Source organism: Cyprinodon tularosa, unplaced genomic scaffold (genome assembly GCF_016077235.1).
Source record: "Cyprinodon tularosa strain WSP-4 unplaced genomic scaffold, ASM1607723v1 ctg780, whole genome shotgun sequence".
NCBI lineage: Eukaryota > Metazoa > Chordata > Actinopteri > Cyprinodontiformes > Cyprinodontidae > Cyprinodon > Cyprinodon tularosa.
Window position 1 is genome coordinate 136,310 of NW_024039541.1, and position 19,256 is coordinate 155,565.

The window sequence follows — 19,256 nt, forward strand, 5'->3', positions numbered from 1 at the left end:
ACATGTTGGGATCAGGGTGGATGTTTGTGGATCGCATGGAGCTAAAAACAAAATGACGCCTGAAAACAAATATTCAGGGGGTTAGATGAAGGCAACACAGAGAGACCAGCCAGCCGCCACACCGTCAGCTAGGTCAACGACCTGTAGATTTGGACCCAGACCAGCAACGGTGTAACTCTGGGTCTTCCATGGTGGGGGACATACTCGGACCCGAACTGGGCCGGCCTGGGATTGGCCCGCTAGCCTCTCTCTCTTTTTTTCATTCTGCCGGTGCAGCGGCTGCACGCCTAGAGGCACAAGCCAGGCCACTTAGGCCAGCAGCATGTGAGGAGGGAAAGACGATTGGTTCTCTGCAGAGACGCAGAGACAAAAACAGAAAGATGACATCACTGCTGCTGGTGCTTCAGGAGAAGCAGAACATTCGGGAGAAGAAGCAACCTGCACCAAGTGACATGAACACCACCAAACACCATTAGGCAGAACTGGCTCTCAGGTGGAATACTGACCCTCAGGGATCTACTGCATTATTCTATGTTTCCTACCATGAGCTCCGAGTGGAACTCCACTCAGAGTGGAAAACAGCTGATCGTAACCAGGTCAAAAACAACAGAAACCATTAAAAGTCTGATATAGGGCTGATATGGGCTACAGTCTTTTTAAACAGACTTTCTTTCTAAATTTCTTCTGTAATACTATTTGGGGAAAATGTGTCTGCCTCTTTTTTAAGCTTCTTGTCGTGTTTTGCAGCCACTCTGTGTAAGAAAACAGGGTGTGCTGGGTAAACAGGTGCAGTTGAACGTTTTTGGCAGGAAGCGAGTTACATTACCCAACCACTAAACATGCAGCTACTTAAAATAAACCAGTTATCAATGCAAAATACTATCATTAATGTGTGATGATGTGATGGTAATGCATGTTTACTGAATCATTTTCCAGGGGGGGGATCAGTCCACTAACCTTCCTGCAGAAAAGCATCGGCTCAAAGTCCTTCCAGGTGCTGAAATAATGTCGCTACATTAAGCAGTTTCTGAAATTCCCTCTCTGCATTTAACCCCTCCCCTCGGGGAGCAGTGGGCTGCCACTGTGCGGTGCTCTGAGAGCAGTGTGGGGTTAAAGGTCTTGCTCAGGAACCCAGAGTGGAGGCTGTGGGGATCAAACCGGGGACTGTAACCTTCTCAGACCGCAGAGTGCTGCTCTAACCACTGGGCCATCACTCCGTCAGTTTAAATCTAATTATATTTAATTTATTAGATCCGGATGCCTTTAGACTGAACTCTGATGTCTAATCAGATGTAGGAAATAGTGTTAGCATGTAAAACGTCTCCAGCTGAAGATGATAATGGATTAAAAACTTAAAGCACTGAAGAGTTAAAGCATTTAAAGCCTTTCTATTCACTGAATCATGGAGATCTCTGATCATGTATGTAAACAAGGCGTGTAACATGTTAACAGCTGGAGAGAAACAGAGCAAACTAACAAGTTCTTCCACTAAAGCTGACTATATTCACCATGGGGGGGGGGGGGAGAACCTGTCTGATGATGCTTATTGAAAAATATAAGGCCAAACTATCTGAAGTGTTTAAGATGTCAGACCGTTGCTAAGACGATTCTCTGCTTTAGAGTATTTGGACGACGTTGCTAAACCTAAGGGCCTTTCTCCCAGCCGTCGGCCATGTCTTGGGGGGGGGGGGGGGGGGGGGGTGGCCTGGTGGATAGGGCATAGAGCTTGGAATCCTGAGGTTAGGCTTAGTTCAGCTGTAATTAGTGTTGCTCTGATGCCATTTTCTGGCCCCCATACCTGGCTGTCAGCATCGACCGATACCATCTGATTGAAATTAATGTGTGTATCTATGAAGAACTGCATCCTGCTTGGATGTAGAATAATCACCATCATGGCTTCAAGCTGCTGCCTTCCTTTGTGAAGCAGGAAACAGACTAAAACAAAGTGAATCAGTAGAACTTTTCATTTCCTACCTGGAATGGGTGACAATAGTTGAAGAAACCTTTGGTTCACAAAATGATGTCGGTGCCCTATTGGTTGGTACCAATGCCACCATTTTAGTGCTGGATCGGGGCCCCGCCCCATACTGGTATCACTATCAGTGCAACACTAGTTGTGAGATCAAGCCCCACTCCCACAGACTGCCACTCTGGGTCCCTGAGAAAGACCCTTAACCCCACACTCCTCCCTGGGCGCCGCACAATGGCAGCCCACTGCTCCCCGAGGGGATGAGTTAAGCCCCCCCCCAACACAAAAGAAATAAAGATATGCAAGCTTTAATAAAGATGCAATAAAGAAGATAATTTACATTTTTTATCTAATTTTCATTGTAAGATTTCTACAAAGGAAAATGATCATATGTGATTATCATAATTCTTAATGAAATGTCTTTTTGTTTACGCCTGTGTATACAAATAACAAAATAAATCTAAGTAAAAAAGTTAAATGTAAATCAACTTTAAGCTTTACATTTACATCTAATACAAATAAAAACAAAAAGCTCAGCTGTATTTATGAACACATGAACAGAAAATAGGTTTAGGATTATGAAAATATATTCCTATAAACTTTCCCTATAACGTCATTAAAGGACAGATTGTTTTTATGCCCTCAGAGTTCACTCCTGTAAACGTTTAATGACAATAAAGATGTATTTTTGGTGCAGCTGCTCCAGGCTGCTCGTCAGAATGATCTAGATTTATAGATGCCTTTAATGATACAATATGATAGGTTTATGGTATAATGTAATATTTTAATTCTATAAAATTCTATTCATATATTTAATATTTTCATGCTTTGTTTTGCTGTTTCCTGCTGAAAAATGAGGAAGAACATAAAGATAATTTATTTACTTCTCCATTTTCTTCTTATATTTGAAAAATAAAGCAAGACGAAACTTTTCTTCTTCTTTGGGGGCCCCCTCAGACTAAGGCCCTTAGAATCTTCTTATGGTGCCCCTGTGACAGTCTAATGACCATAAAACCTGGAGAAAATGAATTAAACTGGTGAGCATGGGCGGTTCTAGACAGGGGCCAACGGGGGCCAGTTATGGCCCCTGTACTGAAAACATAATACTCAAAGAAGTTCTAATGATGATCTGCGCTGGAACAGACATGGTTGCTGATACTGTAGGTCTTTTGGATCTATTTCATTTTTATTTATTCATTTATTTTACAAATTCTCATTTTTTACTAATTAGTTTAAATAATAAGATGACAGCTTCAGTGAGATTGAGATAGATTCTCAGTTTTCTGCTAAATGTTTTTCTTGAGTTCTAATTCAGATTTTATAGAAAACGGTCATTTTAACTCAAATTAAGTCAAAAATATGTAAAACTCCTAATTTATGAATGTATATTTACCTAATAAGACAATAATAATATAATAATGACATAAACCTAATTGAATAGAATTGTCCCTTCATGCAGCTCTCTTAATATATCTGAATCTCTTGCCCTGTTTTTATTTCATGCTTTTCTGGGCCCCCATGATTCATGCTGGCCCCCTCCTGGGCCCCTGGTACATTTGGTCTAGGACCGCCGGTGAACGGGCTCTACCTTCTTAAAGCGCCTCTTAGCTAACAGAAGCTAGCCTGCCTGTAAACACATCCTGGGGGAAATATTACCATAAACCTTTAGCGTTTGTTTGTGTTTTATTTGTTCAGAAATGATGAACTGAAGCGTTAAACTTCTGGGTTAAAGCCGCACAGAGGACCACGTGCCGGCGGGCCTGTCGGAGCGGTTCCTCCACCTCACATAGGACGCTGATGTCGTCATGCACACTGCTGAAGTTTGGGGATCTTCTCGCGACATGTCCGTCCCTTAGGGCCAAACGGGAGGGCAGCGGCTGAAGTCTCGCGATGCTTGCGGCTGGGGAGCCCGCCCTTCTCCGGTGTCGTCCGCAGTGTGTATAATAACCGGCGGAGCGGCGCTGGGAGTCTAGGAGGAGCCGCGGCAAGGTCGACAGCAGCATCCCTCACAGCGAGCCCCGCAGCGGACCCGCCTGACGCCGAAAACTCGCTGGAACTTTTAGGACTTTCTTCCTCGGAGAAGAGAAGCCGGGCGGGGAAGGCAGCAGCCATCTGCCGCCTCTCTCAGCGGGGCTTTTACTGGCGCTAGCCGGGCGGTTGGGACGGTTCACCTCCATTACTCAGCAGACGAGCCGCAGACATGTCGGAGCCACCCGCAGCCCCGCAGAGCGAGCTTCTAGCTCCGGAGGGCGAGCCAAGGCCGCTCGGTCCCACTCCCAGCCAGAGCCGCTTCCAGGTGGATCTGGTGTCCGAGGCGGCGGGCGCCTCCGAGGGGAAGGCTGAAAACCCGGGGGCCGGAGGAGAGGAGGCCAAGGGCCGCTTCAGAGTGGTGAACTTTGCGGATCCCAGCGGCTCTGGGAGCGGGGCCTCCCCGGAGGGAGGGCCGCCAGAGGGGTTACAGAACGGAGACACGGTGATGAGCGAGAGCAGCCTGCATTCCTCCACGGGGGGCCAGCATCACTACCACTATGACACCCACACCAACACCTACTACCTGCGGACCTTTGGACACAACACCATCGATGCCGTCCCCAAGATAGACTTCTACCGGCAGACCGCGGCGCCTCTGGGGGAGAAGCTGGTCAGACCCACCCTGTCGGAGCTCCACGACGAGCTGGACAAGGTAGGTGGTCCTCAGGGTCTGGATCTGCTGCTGGGACTATCCCGAACCGGTTCCCACTGAAAGACCCCAACAGCAGACTGAAGGGGAGGTGGGTCTGTAGACTGCTGTGAGGGAGGCTTTGGTCCTGGATCCCAGGCTGAAGGTGGAGCCCCCCAGGAAGCCCAGGCTCCTCTCCTCTGGTCCAGCTCGGTCCAAACGGCCCACTGAGGGGGTCTGTAGGTCTTCCTCACTGAGGGGGTCTGTAGGTCTTCCTCACTGAGGGGGTCTGTAGGTCTTCCTCACTGAGGAGGTCTGCAGGTCTTCCTCACTGAGGGGGTCTGTAGGTCTTCCTCACTGAGGGGGTCTGTAGGTCTTCCTCACTGAGGGGGTCTGCAGGTCTTCCTCACTGAGGAGGTCTGTAGGTCTTCCTCACTGAGGAGGTCTGCAGGTCTTCCTCACTGAGGGGGTCTGTAGGTCTTCCTCACTGAGGGGGTCTGTAGGTCTTCCTCACTGAGGGGGTCTGCAGGTCTTCCTCACTGAGGGGGTCTGTAGGTCTTCCTCACTGAGGGGGTCTGTAGGTCTTCCTCACTGAGGGGGTCTGCAGGTCTTCCTCACTGAGGAGGTCTGTAGGTCTTCCTCAGTGAGGGGGTCTGCAGGTCTTCCTCACTGAGGGGGTCTGCAGGTCTTCCTCAGTGAGGGGGTCTGCAGGTCTTCCTCACTGAGGGGGTCTGTAGGTCTTCCTCACTGAGGGGGTCTGTAGGTCTTCCTCACTGAGGGGGTCTGTAGGTCTTCCTCACTGAGGGGGTCTGCAGGTCTTCCTCACTGAGGGGGTCTGTAGGTCTTCCTCACTGAGGGGGTCTGTAGGTCTTCCTCACTGAGGGGGTCTGCAGGTCTTCCTCACTGAGGAGGTCTGTAGGTCTTCCTCAGTGAGGGGGTCTGCAGGTCTTCCTCACTGAGGGGGTCTGCAGGTCTTCCTCAGTGAGGGGGTCTGCAGGTCTTCCTCAGTGAGGGGGTCTGCAGGTCTTCCTCACTGAGGGGGTCTGTAGGTCTTCCTCACTGAGGGGGTCTGTAGGTCTTCCTCACTGAGGGGGTCTGTAGGTCTTCCTCACTGAGGGGGTCTGCAGGTCTTCCTCACTGAGGAGGTCTGTAGGTCTTCCTCAGTGAGGGGGTCTGCAGGTCTTCCTCAGTGAGGGGGTCTGCAGGTCTTCCTCAGTCTTCCTCACTGAGGAGGTCTGTAGGTCTTCCTCAGTGAGGGGGTCTGCAGGTCTTCCTCAGTCTTCCTCACTGAGGAGGTCTGTAGGTCTTCCTCAGTGAGGGGGTCTGCAGGTCTTCCTCAGTGAGGGGGTCTGCAGGTCTTCCTCAGTGAGGGGGTCTGCAGGTCTTCCTCAGTGAGGGGGTCTGCAGGTCTTCCTCACTGAGGAGGTCTGCAGGTCTTCCTCACTGAGGAGGTCTGCAGGTTCTCCTCATCAGGAGGTTTTGTCAAACCTTTTATTGAACATATTTTGTATTAGAATCAAACTGTTGCGCCAACAGTAAAGGGTTTGGTAGAGGGGGTGTCATGCTGCGGGAGCAGTCAGGCTCTGCCACCAGTAGCCTGTCATAGTGATGCAGGGTGAGACCGGATCAGGTCCAGACCCGGCTGGTCTGCAGCCATAATCCCAGTGTCTTCTCTTCGCTCTTTGCTGGCAGATAGTTTGATCTCTAAAGGAAACATTTTCCAGGACATTAAAACTTTTTTATTTATTTTTTTCAATGTTGTTTTGCTTCTATATGCTTGTTTTCTATAGTCTGTAGTATTTAATCCTTAATGGCCTCTTGCTTTAACTCTCTATATGCTGGAAGCAGAATCTCCCTGAAGGATTATTAAAGCTGAGTCTATAAACATGATCCAGCATCTCCTGGGTTCCCCATGGACTGGGCCCGTTGGTGGACTGGGCCCGTTGGTGGACTGGGCCCGTTGGTGGACTGGGCCCGTTGGTGGACTGGGCCCGTTGGTGGACTGGGCCCGTTGGTGGACTGGGCCCGTTGGTGGACTGGGATCGTTGGTGGACTGGGCCCGTTGGTGGACTGGGCCCGTTGGTGGACTGGGCCCGTTGGTGGACTGGGATCGTTGGTGGACTGGGCCCGTTGGTGGACTGGGCCCGTTGGTGGACTGGGATCGTTCTGTGGGATAAACTGGGATTCTAAGGGTAGAACAAGAACCGTTCAGCAGACGTTCTCACTTCCTGGTTCTGCAGATCAGAACCATGTGGGTCCGCTTTGATTCCTCACCATGCTGGAAGGAAGCGCCCATAGCTTCTCCGCAGGTGGAACAGCTGCAGCAGGCTGTGGTAGTTGGGCTGGAACCGGGCCGTGCTGACAGAACCGGGCCGTGCTGACAGAACCGGGCCGTGCTGACAGAACCGGGCCTTGCTGATGGACCCTTAGTGATGGAGCCGGGCCGTGCTGACAGAACCAGGCCGTACAGAACCGTGCTGACAGAACCTTAGTGATGGAGCTGGGCAACAGGACGTTGGGCAAGCTGCAATTTCCTACAAAAACATGTTACAACACGACGTTCCTTTGCTTGAAAAAGAAGATCTAGAAAACAGAAGCTCCCTGCCCGTTTCTGAAGCCGCACATCTGAAGGTTCTGGTGATCCGATCTGTTCTGGATGAGCTGGAAGATGAAGCAGGCCACAAAGAGCTAAATATTAGGAAATGGCTAGAAGATGTTTGGAAGCAGGAAAGGCTCCACAGGAAGTCAGCGTGAACGTCACGACCCATTAACAAGTCCAGATGCAGGCGGTCAGTTAGTTATTCAGTGCCAGGCAGCGTAGAAAGTTCTGAAGAAGCCTTATCTGCTCAGTTTATTTCTACATCTGCATTTCACAGCAGGGAAGGAACGCTAAAGCTACTATGATGGGAAAAGCACAGAGATTGAACTAATAGATTCTGCAGAGTGGGAGAATAGAGATAGAATGATGTAAAATGGGTCCCTATGTCCTCCAGAGGCTCCAGAACCAGACCTGACTCCCTTGATGCTGCTGCTAACCACCTGCATGCTAGCTGCACCCAGAGTGGACCAGAGGAGCTGCAGCTACGGGTTAAATGATGCCTGGCAGACCTGGACCAGGACCTGGACCAGGTCCTGGTCCAGGTCCTGGTCCTGGTCCAGGAACGGCCTTGACCTCACGCTACCCAGCACCTGTGGTCCTGCCTGGGAGGGGCTGAGCTTAGCTGCTGGAGAAACCATTCATTGAGTTGGTTTTAGTTGTTTCTGGTTTATATCCATAACTTTCGATTATTAGATGGAGTTTTAGAAAGTTCCAGATGTTTAATTAAAGTATGTTATTATGTTAATCCATCATTCCTCAGTGAAGTGTCGCCCTAAGAACCACCGCAGTAAAACTGCCGTCGCCGATCTGCTCGCTACGTGAACCATGCTCTGAGGGTCTGACCCCCCGCCAGCGAGTCACGGCTAATGCTAGCAGGTTTAGACGATTGGAGAAACGCAGCAGCAGGCGGCTGGATGACGGATCAATGAGCGTTTCATCATTTCAGGCTTGATTTGATTCTCCACTAATGTCCTCTCTGGGCCTCCGTAGTTTGTTTACTTCAGCCTGTTGGTTTGATTAAACTGATAAAATGATCTTATAGCAGCTGCTAACGGTTAGCGTGTTTCCATGGCTTCCAGCTGGAATCATTATCGACTCATTTTGTTCAGCTTAAAGCCGCCATGCTTGAAATTAGAGCAACTTTTATCATTTCTGTCATAAAACAAAAGGAGGAAAAAAGAATTGGTGTAAAAATCCATAAAATCCCTCAAACTTCCATGAAGGAGAAAAACTCCTGAATGTTTGTGTTGTTAAGCAGAAACAGTTGATCCAGTTTTTCCTGCGGTCTGTAAGGCAGTGCGGGGTTCTGGTGCGGCGCCAACCCTAATCTCTTCCTTGTTGGCGGCCATTCTTTGCCTCTCAGCAACCTTAAAATGAAACCTTGGTTCTGAATGTTCTGGTTATCTGAAGCGACCTGGTTAACGGTTTCTAACGGCGTCCTGCAGGCTGAAGGGGCGGGATCATCCAGATTCCACCCGGACTGCCTTCAGGTCTGCAGGGTTCCCCTCCCTCAGGTCTGAGCTCACTCGGTACCAGACGGTAGAACCTCTGGTTTCATCAGGGAATGGCCCGTCGCCGTCGGCCATCTTTCCCCTCATCTGGTTTCTGTGGATTCGTTCATGGTGGAAAACGCTTCCTTTGTTTCTGGCCGCCATCCTCCACCTGACGGGTCAGGCTTTCAGCGCCTGGGAATTAGAGAGGCCCGTGAAGGAGGCGCTGGGCTGGCCCGGGTCCAGTGGCGGAGGGGGGGTCAGCTTGCCTTTGAAGCTGCTGGGAGTGGAGCGGTTTGAAGGTCGCTGTGACCCTGCACGCTGCGCTGGAACGCGCGTCTGAAAGGCCCATCGATTGCAGCGGGTCGATGCTTTTCCACAGCCGGGTTCTGGTGCACTGGGCCGGGACTCCGGAGGTTCTGCTGGGTTCTGGGCGTGCTGCAGGATCAGGAGTGTGTTTGGGTGTCAGTGCTCTCCGGCTTCACCTTTGACCTTTATTGACCCGGCAGAGGAACGTGGAGCCAGAGCAGATTAGATCTGACCCGAGCGGCCGAGCAGAAACCCGGCGGGCCTGCGTATCGACGTCTCCTCATCGCTGCGTACCAGAACCCAGCTGCATTATGGGAATTATTGATCCAACACAGCAGAACCGCCATCGGCACCATTTCTGCTTATTGCCATGGAAACGGCCGCTCCATCAGATTAGATCCAGAACCATGGCCGGACCTCAGCCGTTATCCTGTAGGGTCCAATTTGACGTTTCTGAAGGATGTCGTCTCCCGTTTCCGGACCCGCCATGTCCGTCCTCCTGCCTTTGTTTGGAGGCAGGAAGGACGGGACTCGGAGGGACCGCCGTGGCCCCTGATGGGAGGAGGCGTCCTCTCTGACTCATGCTGGTTTGTTATGACCCTGTAGACCCCGCCCCTTTTTTTCCTCCTCAGCCTGAAAATCCTCTCAGGCTTCAGGAGCCTCTCAGTACCTGATCTACACGTCAGCAGGTCTCCATCCAACGGCCCTCGACCTGTCAGAAGGACAATGCCTGAAGAGGCTCCTGGTTCCGGTTCTGGTCTGGGCTCCTGGTTCCGGTCCGGGCTCCTGGTTCTGGTCCGGGTTCCTGGTCCCGGTCCGGGCTCCTGGTTCCGGTCTGGTCTCCTGGTTCCGGTCCAGCTCCTGGTTTCGGTCCGGGTTCCTGGTTCCGGTCCAGCTCCTGGTTCCGGTTCTGGTCTGGGCTCCTGGTTCCGGTCCGGGCTCCTGGTTCCGGTCCGGGTTCCTGGTTCCGGTCCAGTTCCTGGTTTCGGTCCGGGCTCCTGGTTCCGGTCCGGGCTCCTGGTTCCGGTCCGGGCTCCTGGTTCCGGTCTGGTCTCCTGGTTCCGGTCCAGCTCCTGGTTTCGGTCCGGGTTCCTGGTTCCGGTCCAGCTCCTGGTTCCGGTTCTGGTCTGGGCTCCTGGTTCCGGTCCGGGTTCCTGGTCCCGGTCCGGGTTCCTGGTCCCGGTCCGGGCTCCTGGTTCCGGTCCGGGTTCCTGGTTTCGGTCCGGGCTCCTGGTTCCGGTCCGGGCTCCTGGTTCCGGTCCGGGCTCCTGGTTCCGGTCCGGGCTCCTGGTCCCGGTCCGGGCTCCTGGTTCCGGTCCGGTTCCTGGTCCCGGTCCGGGGTCCCGGCTCCGGTCCGGGCTCCTGGTCCCGGTCCGGGCTCCTGGTTCCGGTCCAGTTCCTGGTCCCGGTCCGGGGTCCCGGCTCCGGTCCAGCTCCTGGCTCCGGTCCGGGCTCCTGGTTCTGGTCCAGTTCCTGGGTCATAGTTTTTCTTTTCTCTGACAGACTGAGGATTAGCATTAGCAGACTAGTAGCGTAGCTAATGCTAATCTGTTCTTCTTCATCATTAGTTTTTTCATGGCTGCCTAATCCTAATCCCTCTCAGCTGATCAGCTGATGCTCCACTGCTGACTCTCTGGGAATGCAGCTCCTCCAGGTCCATCTCAGCAGGTTCTGTTGGGAACTGGACCGAGGCCCAGCTTCATGCCAGGACTCTGCTCCAATAGAATCCAACATGGCTGCCCTGTGCGGTCTGATTGTAGTTTTTGTCCCGGCCCCTGCGGCTGCTCCCAGTGCTGCTAAGCTCAGCGTTTTGTCAGCGCTGGTTCTGCTCAGAGGCTCGGTGGCGGTATGTGTAGTGAGCGTTGGCGGCCGCTCCCTGCTGCACGGATCCATAACAAACCTGTTTGGGACTAACTGGTGATACTGGGAGGAGAGCGGATTGCTCCCAGGGTCAGCAGAGTTAGACTGTCTGAGGAGATCCAGGTTTCTGTAAAGTATCCGACTCTAAGGCTGTGGCCCCCAGGAGCTGGCCTCTGCTTGCCCCCCCCCTCCCCCAGCCTGCTGCTCCCATCTGGAGCCTCAGATCTACTTCCTCTCTCAGACGTCACGGCATCTTGGAAAACTTCCTCTGCTTGTTTACTGGCTGCCACATGTTGCCCATCATGGCGGCCCCTGAGCTGGGGGCCCCACCGTGTCAGCGACACAGACGTCCTCCAGCTGGTTCTGGTTCCCGCATCAGAGAAACAAGCAGGAGGTCGTTAGGCGACGACACTTAATTAACTCCTGCCTTAATAAATGATTGTTAATGGAATCACCTTTAATAATGAAGCTGCTGCTTTTATTAAAGGAAACTGAGACGCTGCCAATCTGAAAACAACTGTCTGCTGTGGCCCCGGTCCGTCTGGCTCCACCAGCAGACGGTCTGCGGCTGGTTCATTAGGCTGATCGGGCCTCAGGTGGTCTGTCGTCAGTTCAGGTGGTCTGTAGGCGGTTCAGGTGGTCTGTGGTCAGCTTAGGTGGTCTGTAGGCGGTTCAGGTGGTCTGTGGTCAGTTCAGGTGGTCTGTGGTCAGTTCAGGTGGTCTGTAGGCGGTTCATTAGGCCCATCGTGGTCAGGTGGTTTGTGGTCAGCTTAGGTGGTCTGTAGGCGGTTCAAGTGGTCTGTGGTCAGTTCAGGTGGTCTGTCGGTGGTTCGTTAGGCCCATCGTGGCTCAGGTGGTTTGTGGTCAGCTTAGGTGGTCTGTAGGCGGTTCAAGTGGTCTGTGGTCAGTTCAGATGGTCTGTAGGTGGTTTAGGTGGTCTGTGGTCAGCTTAGGTGGTCTGTAGGCGGTTCAGGTGGTCTGTAGGCGGTTCAGGTGGTCTGTGGTCAGCTTAGGTGGTCTGTAGGCGGTTCAGGTGGTCTGTGGTCAGTTCAGGTGGTCTGTGGTCAGTTCAGGTGGTCTGTAGGCGGTTCATTAGGCCCATCGTGGTCATGTGGTTTGTGGTCAGCTTAGGTGGTCTGTAGGCGGTTCAAGTGGTCTGTGGTCAGTTCAGATGGTCTGTAGGTGGTTTAGGTGGTCTGTAGGCGGTTCAGGTGGTCTGTTGTCAGTTCAGGTGGTCTGTGGTCAGTTCAGGTGGTCTGTGGTCAGTTCAGGTGGTCTGTAGGCGGTTCATTAGGCCCATCGTGGTCAGGTGGTTTGTGGTCAGTTCAGATGGTCTGTAGGTGGTTTAGGTGGTTTGTGGTCAGCTTAGGTGGTCTGTCGGTGGTAGACCCTGCTGCAGAGCTCAGGGACGGTTCCTCCAGCAGGTTCTGTCCTCAGAGTGAAACCAGTTCCTTGTTATCAGGTGCTTCATGGTCGGTGAACCAAACCTGCTCATCAGCTGGGGCTTTTCCACCGTCGTCTTGCAGGGGGGGTTTATTTTAAACGGGTAGTTTTCCTTTTCCTCTGCTCTCATCATCAGAGAATGTGTTCATGAAGTGAAAGTCTTCACATTCCGTTAATTTCCATCCAGCTCCTTCAGAAGGCATGCATGAGATGAATGGGATCAGGTATGGACAGCAGCCTGACCAGTCTAACCAGCTGCAACCATCGTTAGCCGCCATTGCTGTGGGATCATAGAAACCAGGGAGGAGGGAGGAGGCATCAGACTGTCCAAACGCTCAGTTAACTGGCGGACTGTCCAAACGGTCAGTTAACTGGCGGACTGTCCAAACGGTCAGTTAACTGGCGGACTGTCCAAACGGTCGGTTAACTGCCAATCTGTCCAAGCGATTAACTGGCGGACTGTCCAAATGGTCGGTTAACTGGCAGACTGTCCAAGCGGTTAACTGGCGATCTGTCCAAGCGATTAACTGGCGGACTGTCCAAATGGTCGGTTAACTGGCAGACTGTCCAAGCGGTTAACTGCTGATCTGTCCAAGCGATTAACTGGCGGACTGTCCAAATGGTCGGTTAACTGGCAGACTGTCCAAGCGGTTAACTGGCGATCTGTCCTAACGGTCGGTTAACTGGCGGACTGTCCAAACGGTCGGTTAACTGCCGATCTGTCCAAGCGGTTAACTGGCGGACTGTCCAAACGGTCGGTTAACTGGCGATCTGTCCAAGCGGTTAACTGGCAGACTGTCCAAACGGTCGGTTAACTGGCGATCTGTCCAAGCGATTAACTGGCGGACTGTCCAAATGGTCGGTTAACTGCCGATCTGTCCAAGCGGTTAACTGCCGATCTGTCCAAACGGTCGGTTAACTGGCGATCTGTCCTAACGGTCGGTTAACTGGCGGACTGTCCAAACGGTCGGTTAACTGCCGATCTGTCCAAGCGGTTAACTGGCGATCTGTCCAAACGGTCGGTTAACTGGCGATCTGTCCAAGCGGTTAACTGGCGGACTGTCCAAACGGTCGGTTAACTGGCGATCTGTCCAAGCGGTTAACTGGCGGACTGTCCAAGCGGTTAACTGGCGGACTGTCCAAGCGGTTAACTGGCGATCTGTCCAAGCGGTTAACTGGCGATCTGTCCAAGCGGTTAACTGGCGATCTGTCCTAACGGTCGGTTAACTGGCGATCTGTCCTAACGGTCGGTTAACTGGCGATCTGTCCAAACGGTTAACTGGCGGACTGTCCAAACGGTCGGTTAACTGGCGATCTGTCCAAGCGGTTAACTGGCGGACTGTCCAAGCGGTTAACTGGCGATCTGTCCAAGCGGTTAACTGGCGATCTGTCCAAGCGGTTAACTGGCGATCTGTCCTAACGGTCGGTTAACTGGCGATCTGTCCAAACGGTTAACTGGCGGACTGTCCAAACGGTCGGTTAACTGGCGATCTGTCCAAGCGGTTAACTGGCGGACTGTCCAAGCGGTTAACTGGCGATCTGTCCAAGCGGTTAACTGGCGATCTGTCCAAACGGTTAACTGGCGATCTGTCCTAACGGTCGGTTAACTGGCGATCTGTCCAAACGGTTAACTGGCGATCTGTCCTAACGGTCGGTTAACTGGCGATCTGTCCAAATGGTTAACTGGCGATCTGTCCAAATGGTTAACTGGCGATCTGTCCAAGCGGTTAACTGGCGACAAGACCTGAGGATGAAGAAGAGAAGACAGACTAACTCTATTACATTGCTCACAGCTTCCAAGCGAGAAATGAACATTTACCACCATGAAGTGCAGCAGTGATCATCATTTAAACCAGTTTAATAAATAATGGAGCAAAAGGCGTCGACACACTGGAACAACCATCTAGAAATGAGTAAAAATGTCTTAAAGGAACCGTATTTACCCTTCAGCAGGTAAATGAGACAACGAGCCAATGAGATCAGTCGTTTTACTCTAGAAATAAGATAATTAGATAACATGCTCTTACAATAAGACAATGCCTTATTTTATATGTAAATTGTCTTGTTCTATTGGCAAAATGTCTCTGTAATTGAAGAACAAAAGCATTTAATTTTTTCCATTGAATAGGTTCAGTTCTGTGCTAAATAAATATGTTGCTAAACGCAGTAAAGCATTGAGTTGTTTTATTTTAAAGGATTATAAAGTTTAAGTCATGTTGGGGTTTTTCTGTTCCTCCTGTCCCTCTCCCCTCAGGAGGCAGCCCAGCTTTGTAGGCCCCCGCCCCCACCCAGAGACACATGTCTACATGTCTATCAATACCTCTGGGTTTATCTATTGTTGAATATCTGCTCCTTTAGGCCTGCTGTGGATGAGTGCAGGCAGGAAATGAAACGATGGCGTTTGGGCTTTACTGGCCGCTTCATTTCCTGCCTGTAGCGTGGAGCCTCAGCAGGCCGCCTGTCTTCTGGACCGGCTCCAACACGTCTTGTGCAAGTTGTTGTTTTTTCCAGTACTTCCTGATCTCCTAGCAGTTTCATTTTGTGGCGTAACAGTGAGCTGTCAGCGGTGAATTTCCTTTAGTTCTCACTTAGACTGCAGCTCTAATGTTTTGCTCTTCATCAAACTGATCTGGGAAGGGAAAAAGTGATGAATTGATTTTATTATGGCTGCAGTTCTGCTGAGCAGCACAGACCAACCAAACTAGAGCAGCACAGACCAACCAAACTAGAGCAGCACAGACCAACCAAACTAGAGCAGCAGAGACCAACCAAACTAGAGCAGCACAGACCAACCAAACTAGAGCAGCACAGACCAACCAAACTAGAGCAGCACAGACCAACCAAACTAGAGCAGCACAGACCAACCAAACTAGAGCAGCACAGACCAACCAAACTAGAGCAGCACAGACCAACCAAACTAGAGCAGCACAGACCAACCAAACTAGAGCAGCACAGGCCAACCAAACTAGAGCAGCACAGACCAACCAAACTAGAGCAGCAGAGACCAACCAAACTAGAGCAGCACAGACCAACCAAACTAGAGCAGCACAGACCAACCAAACTAGAGCAGCACAGACCAACCAAACTAGAGCAGCACAGACCAACCAAACTAGAGCAGCACAGACCATCCAAACTAGAGCAGCAGAGACCAACCAAACTAGAGCAGCACAGACCAACCAAACTAGAGCAGCACAGACCAACCAAACTAGAGCAGCACAGACCAACCAAACTAGAGCAGCACAGACCAACCAAACTAGAGCAGCACAGACCAACCAAACTAGAGCAGCACAGACCATCCAAACTAGAGCAGCACAGACCATCCAAACTAGAGCAGCACAGACCATCCAAACTAGAGCAGCACAGACCAACCAAACTAGAGCAGCACAGACCAACCAAACTAGAGCAGCACAGACCAACCAAACTAGAGCAGCACAGACCAACCAAACTAGAGCAGCACAGACCATCCAAACTAGAGCAGCACAGACCAACCAAACTAGAGCAGCACAGGCCAACCAAACTAGAGCAGCACAGACCAACCAAACTAGAGCAGCACAGACCGACCAAACTAGAGCAGCACAGACCAACCAAACTAGAGCAGCACAGACCAACCAAACTAGAGCAGCACAGACCAACCAAACTAGAGCAGCAGAGACCAACCAAACTAGAGCAGCACAGACCAACCAAACTAGAGCAGCACAGACCAACCAAACTAGAGCAGCACAGACCAACCAAACTAGAGCAGCACAGACCAACCAAACTAGAGCAGCACAGACCAACCAAACTAGAGCAGCACAGACCAACCAAACTAGAGCAGCACAGACCAACCAAACTAGAGCAGCAGAGACCAACCAAACTAGAGCAGCACAGACCAACCAAACTAGAGCAGCACAGACCATCCAAACTAGAGCAGCACAGACCGACCAAACTAGAGCAGCAGAGACCGACCAAACTAGAGCAGCACAGACCAACCAAACTAGAGCAGCACAGACCGACCAAACTAGAGCAGCACAGACCAACCAAACTAGAGCAGCACAGACCAACCAAACTAGAGCAGCAGAGACCAACCAAACTAGAGCAGCACAGACCAACCAAACTAGAGCAGCACAGACCAACCAAACTAGAGCAGCACAGACCAACCAAACTAGAGCAGCACAGACCAACCAAACTAGAGCAGCACAGACCAACCAAACTAGAGCAGCACAGACCAACCAAACTAGAGCAGCACAGACCAACCAAACTAGAGCAGCACAGACCAACCAAACTAGAGCAGCACAGACCAACCAAACTAGAGCAGCACAGACCAACCAAACTAGAGCAGCACAGACCAACCAAACTAGAGCAGCACAGACCAACCAAACTAGAGCAGCACAGACCAACCAAACTAGAGCAGCACAGACCAACCAAACTAGAGCAGCACAGACCAACCAAACTAGAGCAGCACAGACCAACCAAACTAGAGCAGCACAGACCAACCAAACTAGAGCAGCACAGACCAACCAAACTAGAGCAGCACAGACCATCCAAACTAGAGCAGCACAGACCAACCAAACTAGAGCAGCAGAGACCAACCAAACTAGAGCAGCACAGACCAACCAAACTAGAGCAGCACAGACCAACCAAACTAGAGCAGCACAGACCAACCAAACTAGAGCAGCACAGACCAACCAAACTAGAGCAGCACAGACCAACCAAACTAGAGCAGCACAGACCAACCAAACTAGAGCAGCACAGACCAACCAAACTAGAGCAGCACAGACCAACCAAACTAGAGCAGCACAGACCAACCAAACTAGAGCAGCACAGACCAACCAAACTAGAGCAGCACAGACCATCCAAACTAGAGCAGCACAGACCAACCAAACTAGAGCAGCAGAGACCAACCAAACTAGAGCAGCACAGACCAACCAAACTAGAGCAGCACAGACCAACCAAACTAGAGCAGCACAGACCAACCAAACTAGAGCAGCACAGACCAACCAAACTAGAGCATTCTATGCTTGTTTTCATCTGCTGGTGAAGTCCAGCTGTCAGGTTTGGCTCTATCAGTGTTCTCTTGTAGAACCAGAAGGCAGAGCAGACTGGCAGGTCTGTGACCAGAACTGAGCAGAGAACCAGACCCTGGCCTAGTTAACTGGAACCAGTTGGAGTGTCGTGGTTCCAGTTAGCACCTGGTTAGCTTAGCCTTTAGCCTCGGTACGGCTCTGCGCTGATGTTTTCATGGCTCTGGTCCAGCAGCATGGCTTCCCTCACCGCACCAAGCTGGATACTTTCAAATGAACTCGCCTCATTGTCAGCTGACCACTTGGGGGCGCTCTTTATTAAAGCCTTCATTTCAGCCATGTGTCCTGAGTGGAATCCAAACTGAACAGACCCGATGAAACGGTACCAGTCACCGTCCTGCCGTCCCTCTCCTGAAGCTTCAAGCAAACGGCTGTGGTTCTGTTCAGGTCTGCCTGATGAGCAGTTCTAGCTAGAACTGGAGCGTACCTGGTCTGGATCCATGGCTGCTCGGTCTCAGCGGATCCTCTCTGCTCCTAATGAAGATCAGGGGTGTAATTATGAGGATAAGGAGACAGAAGCTCTGATTGGTGGATCCAGCTACCGAGGCCGGGTCCACGTATCCCAGGAGGGTTCCTCTGAAGCAGCAACACATGGGACCGCTAGCGGGCCTCGGTGAACCGGGTCAGAGGAGTCGGCTTAGCTTAGCGGAGGAAGGAGGCTCAGATCTTCACCTTTTGGCTACGTCCTGCTGAGAAGGTTCTGATCTAATTCTGATGCTGGAACCAGACCCTGAATGGATCAGAACTTCTTTCAAAGACACCAAATGGAGATCAGTCCAGTGATCCGGGTCCCAGTCTGGTGCTGCCTGAGGACTGGACCTGGATGCTGCTGGTCCCAGACTGGGCCAGGCTGATGTGGTTGGTTTCTGACTGATGAACTGGCTGCTGATGCAAAGGTTCTGGAGTGATTGGCCTGCAGCCCTGATCCATCACCGCTCACCTGCTCATCAAGATCATTGCTGATTGTCCTCCATCCCCTCGTCCTCTCTCCCGTTGTCCTTCGTCCCTTCGCCATCTCCTCATGTTCTGTCTCCTTGTTCTCCGTCTCCTCGTCTGTCATCTATCATTTCTTTATCCAAATCCCCTCATCCACGTCTCCTCATCTGTCCTCTCCTCGTCTATCGTCTCGTCCGTCCTCTCCTCGTCTATCGTCCGGTCGGTGTCTGACTCCTGTTAGATGTGATGGGACCAAACCTGAGGGCCTGTAGTTGGTTGAACTGGGATGATGTTGCCGATGCAGGGAATGGTCCAGCGATGGCAGAAGCTTCTCCTTCACTAGAAGGTCCTAAATGCTGAGAGGAGGAGAGGAACCCTGTCCACCTCCAGCCAGTAGGACGTTGGATGCTCTGACAGACTGTAACCTTCAGTGACCTGCTTGCTTTGGTCTGTTGTTCTCAGGAGCCGTTTGAGGATGGCTTCCCTAACGGCGACGAGCTGACGCCGGCTGAAGAGGCCGCAGCCAAGGAGGCGGCCGAGCCCAAAGGAGTGGTCAAGTTCGGCTGGATCAAGGGGGTTCTGGTAAGCCACCTGCTGTTTGCAGAACCTTTTGGGTTTTTATGGTTCCTGAGGCATTATCAGTGCGGTTCTGATCGGGTCTCTAAGGTGCTTTACATGGATGAATTTCCTCTGAAGGTGTTCTGGTTGCTAAGTTAACCCAAACCTCTCTGCAGTCCTTCATGGTCTCACTCAGATGTTTCCTCCAGGCTCCTGTTCTGACCTGGGATCAGTCTAAACTCTGGATCTGTGCATATTTCTATGCTCAGTCTCCTGATTCGGGTCAGTCATCTTTCTGTTCCACACCTTCAGGAGCTCAGAGGATGAGAAGGACTTCTAGTTCTGAACCTTTGGCTTTAACAGACTGATGTTT

The 19,256-nt window shown here is 51.6% G+C and overlaps 1 protein-coding gene across 3 annotated transcripts in view; it reads left to right on the forward strand.

Annotated features, from left to right (window-relative positions):
* The first annotated feature begins 3,898 nt into the window (after nt 1-3,898).
* slc12a2 (solute carrier family 12 member 2) overlaps nt 3,899-19,256 on the forward strand; it is a 35,740-nt gene continuing 20,382 nt past the window's right edge. For all 3 annotated transcript variants that reach the window (XM_038270870.1, XM_038270871.1, XM_038270872.1), the window contains exons 1-2: nt 3,899-4,652; nt 18,788-18,907. In XM_038270870.1, coding sequence (XP_038126798.1) covers nt 4,170-4,652; nt 18,788-18,907 — 603 coding nt within the window. In that variant the 5' untranslated portion in view covers nt 3,899-4,169. The remainder of the gene's footprint in view (nt 4,653-18,787; nt 18,908-19,256) is intronic.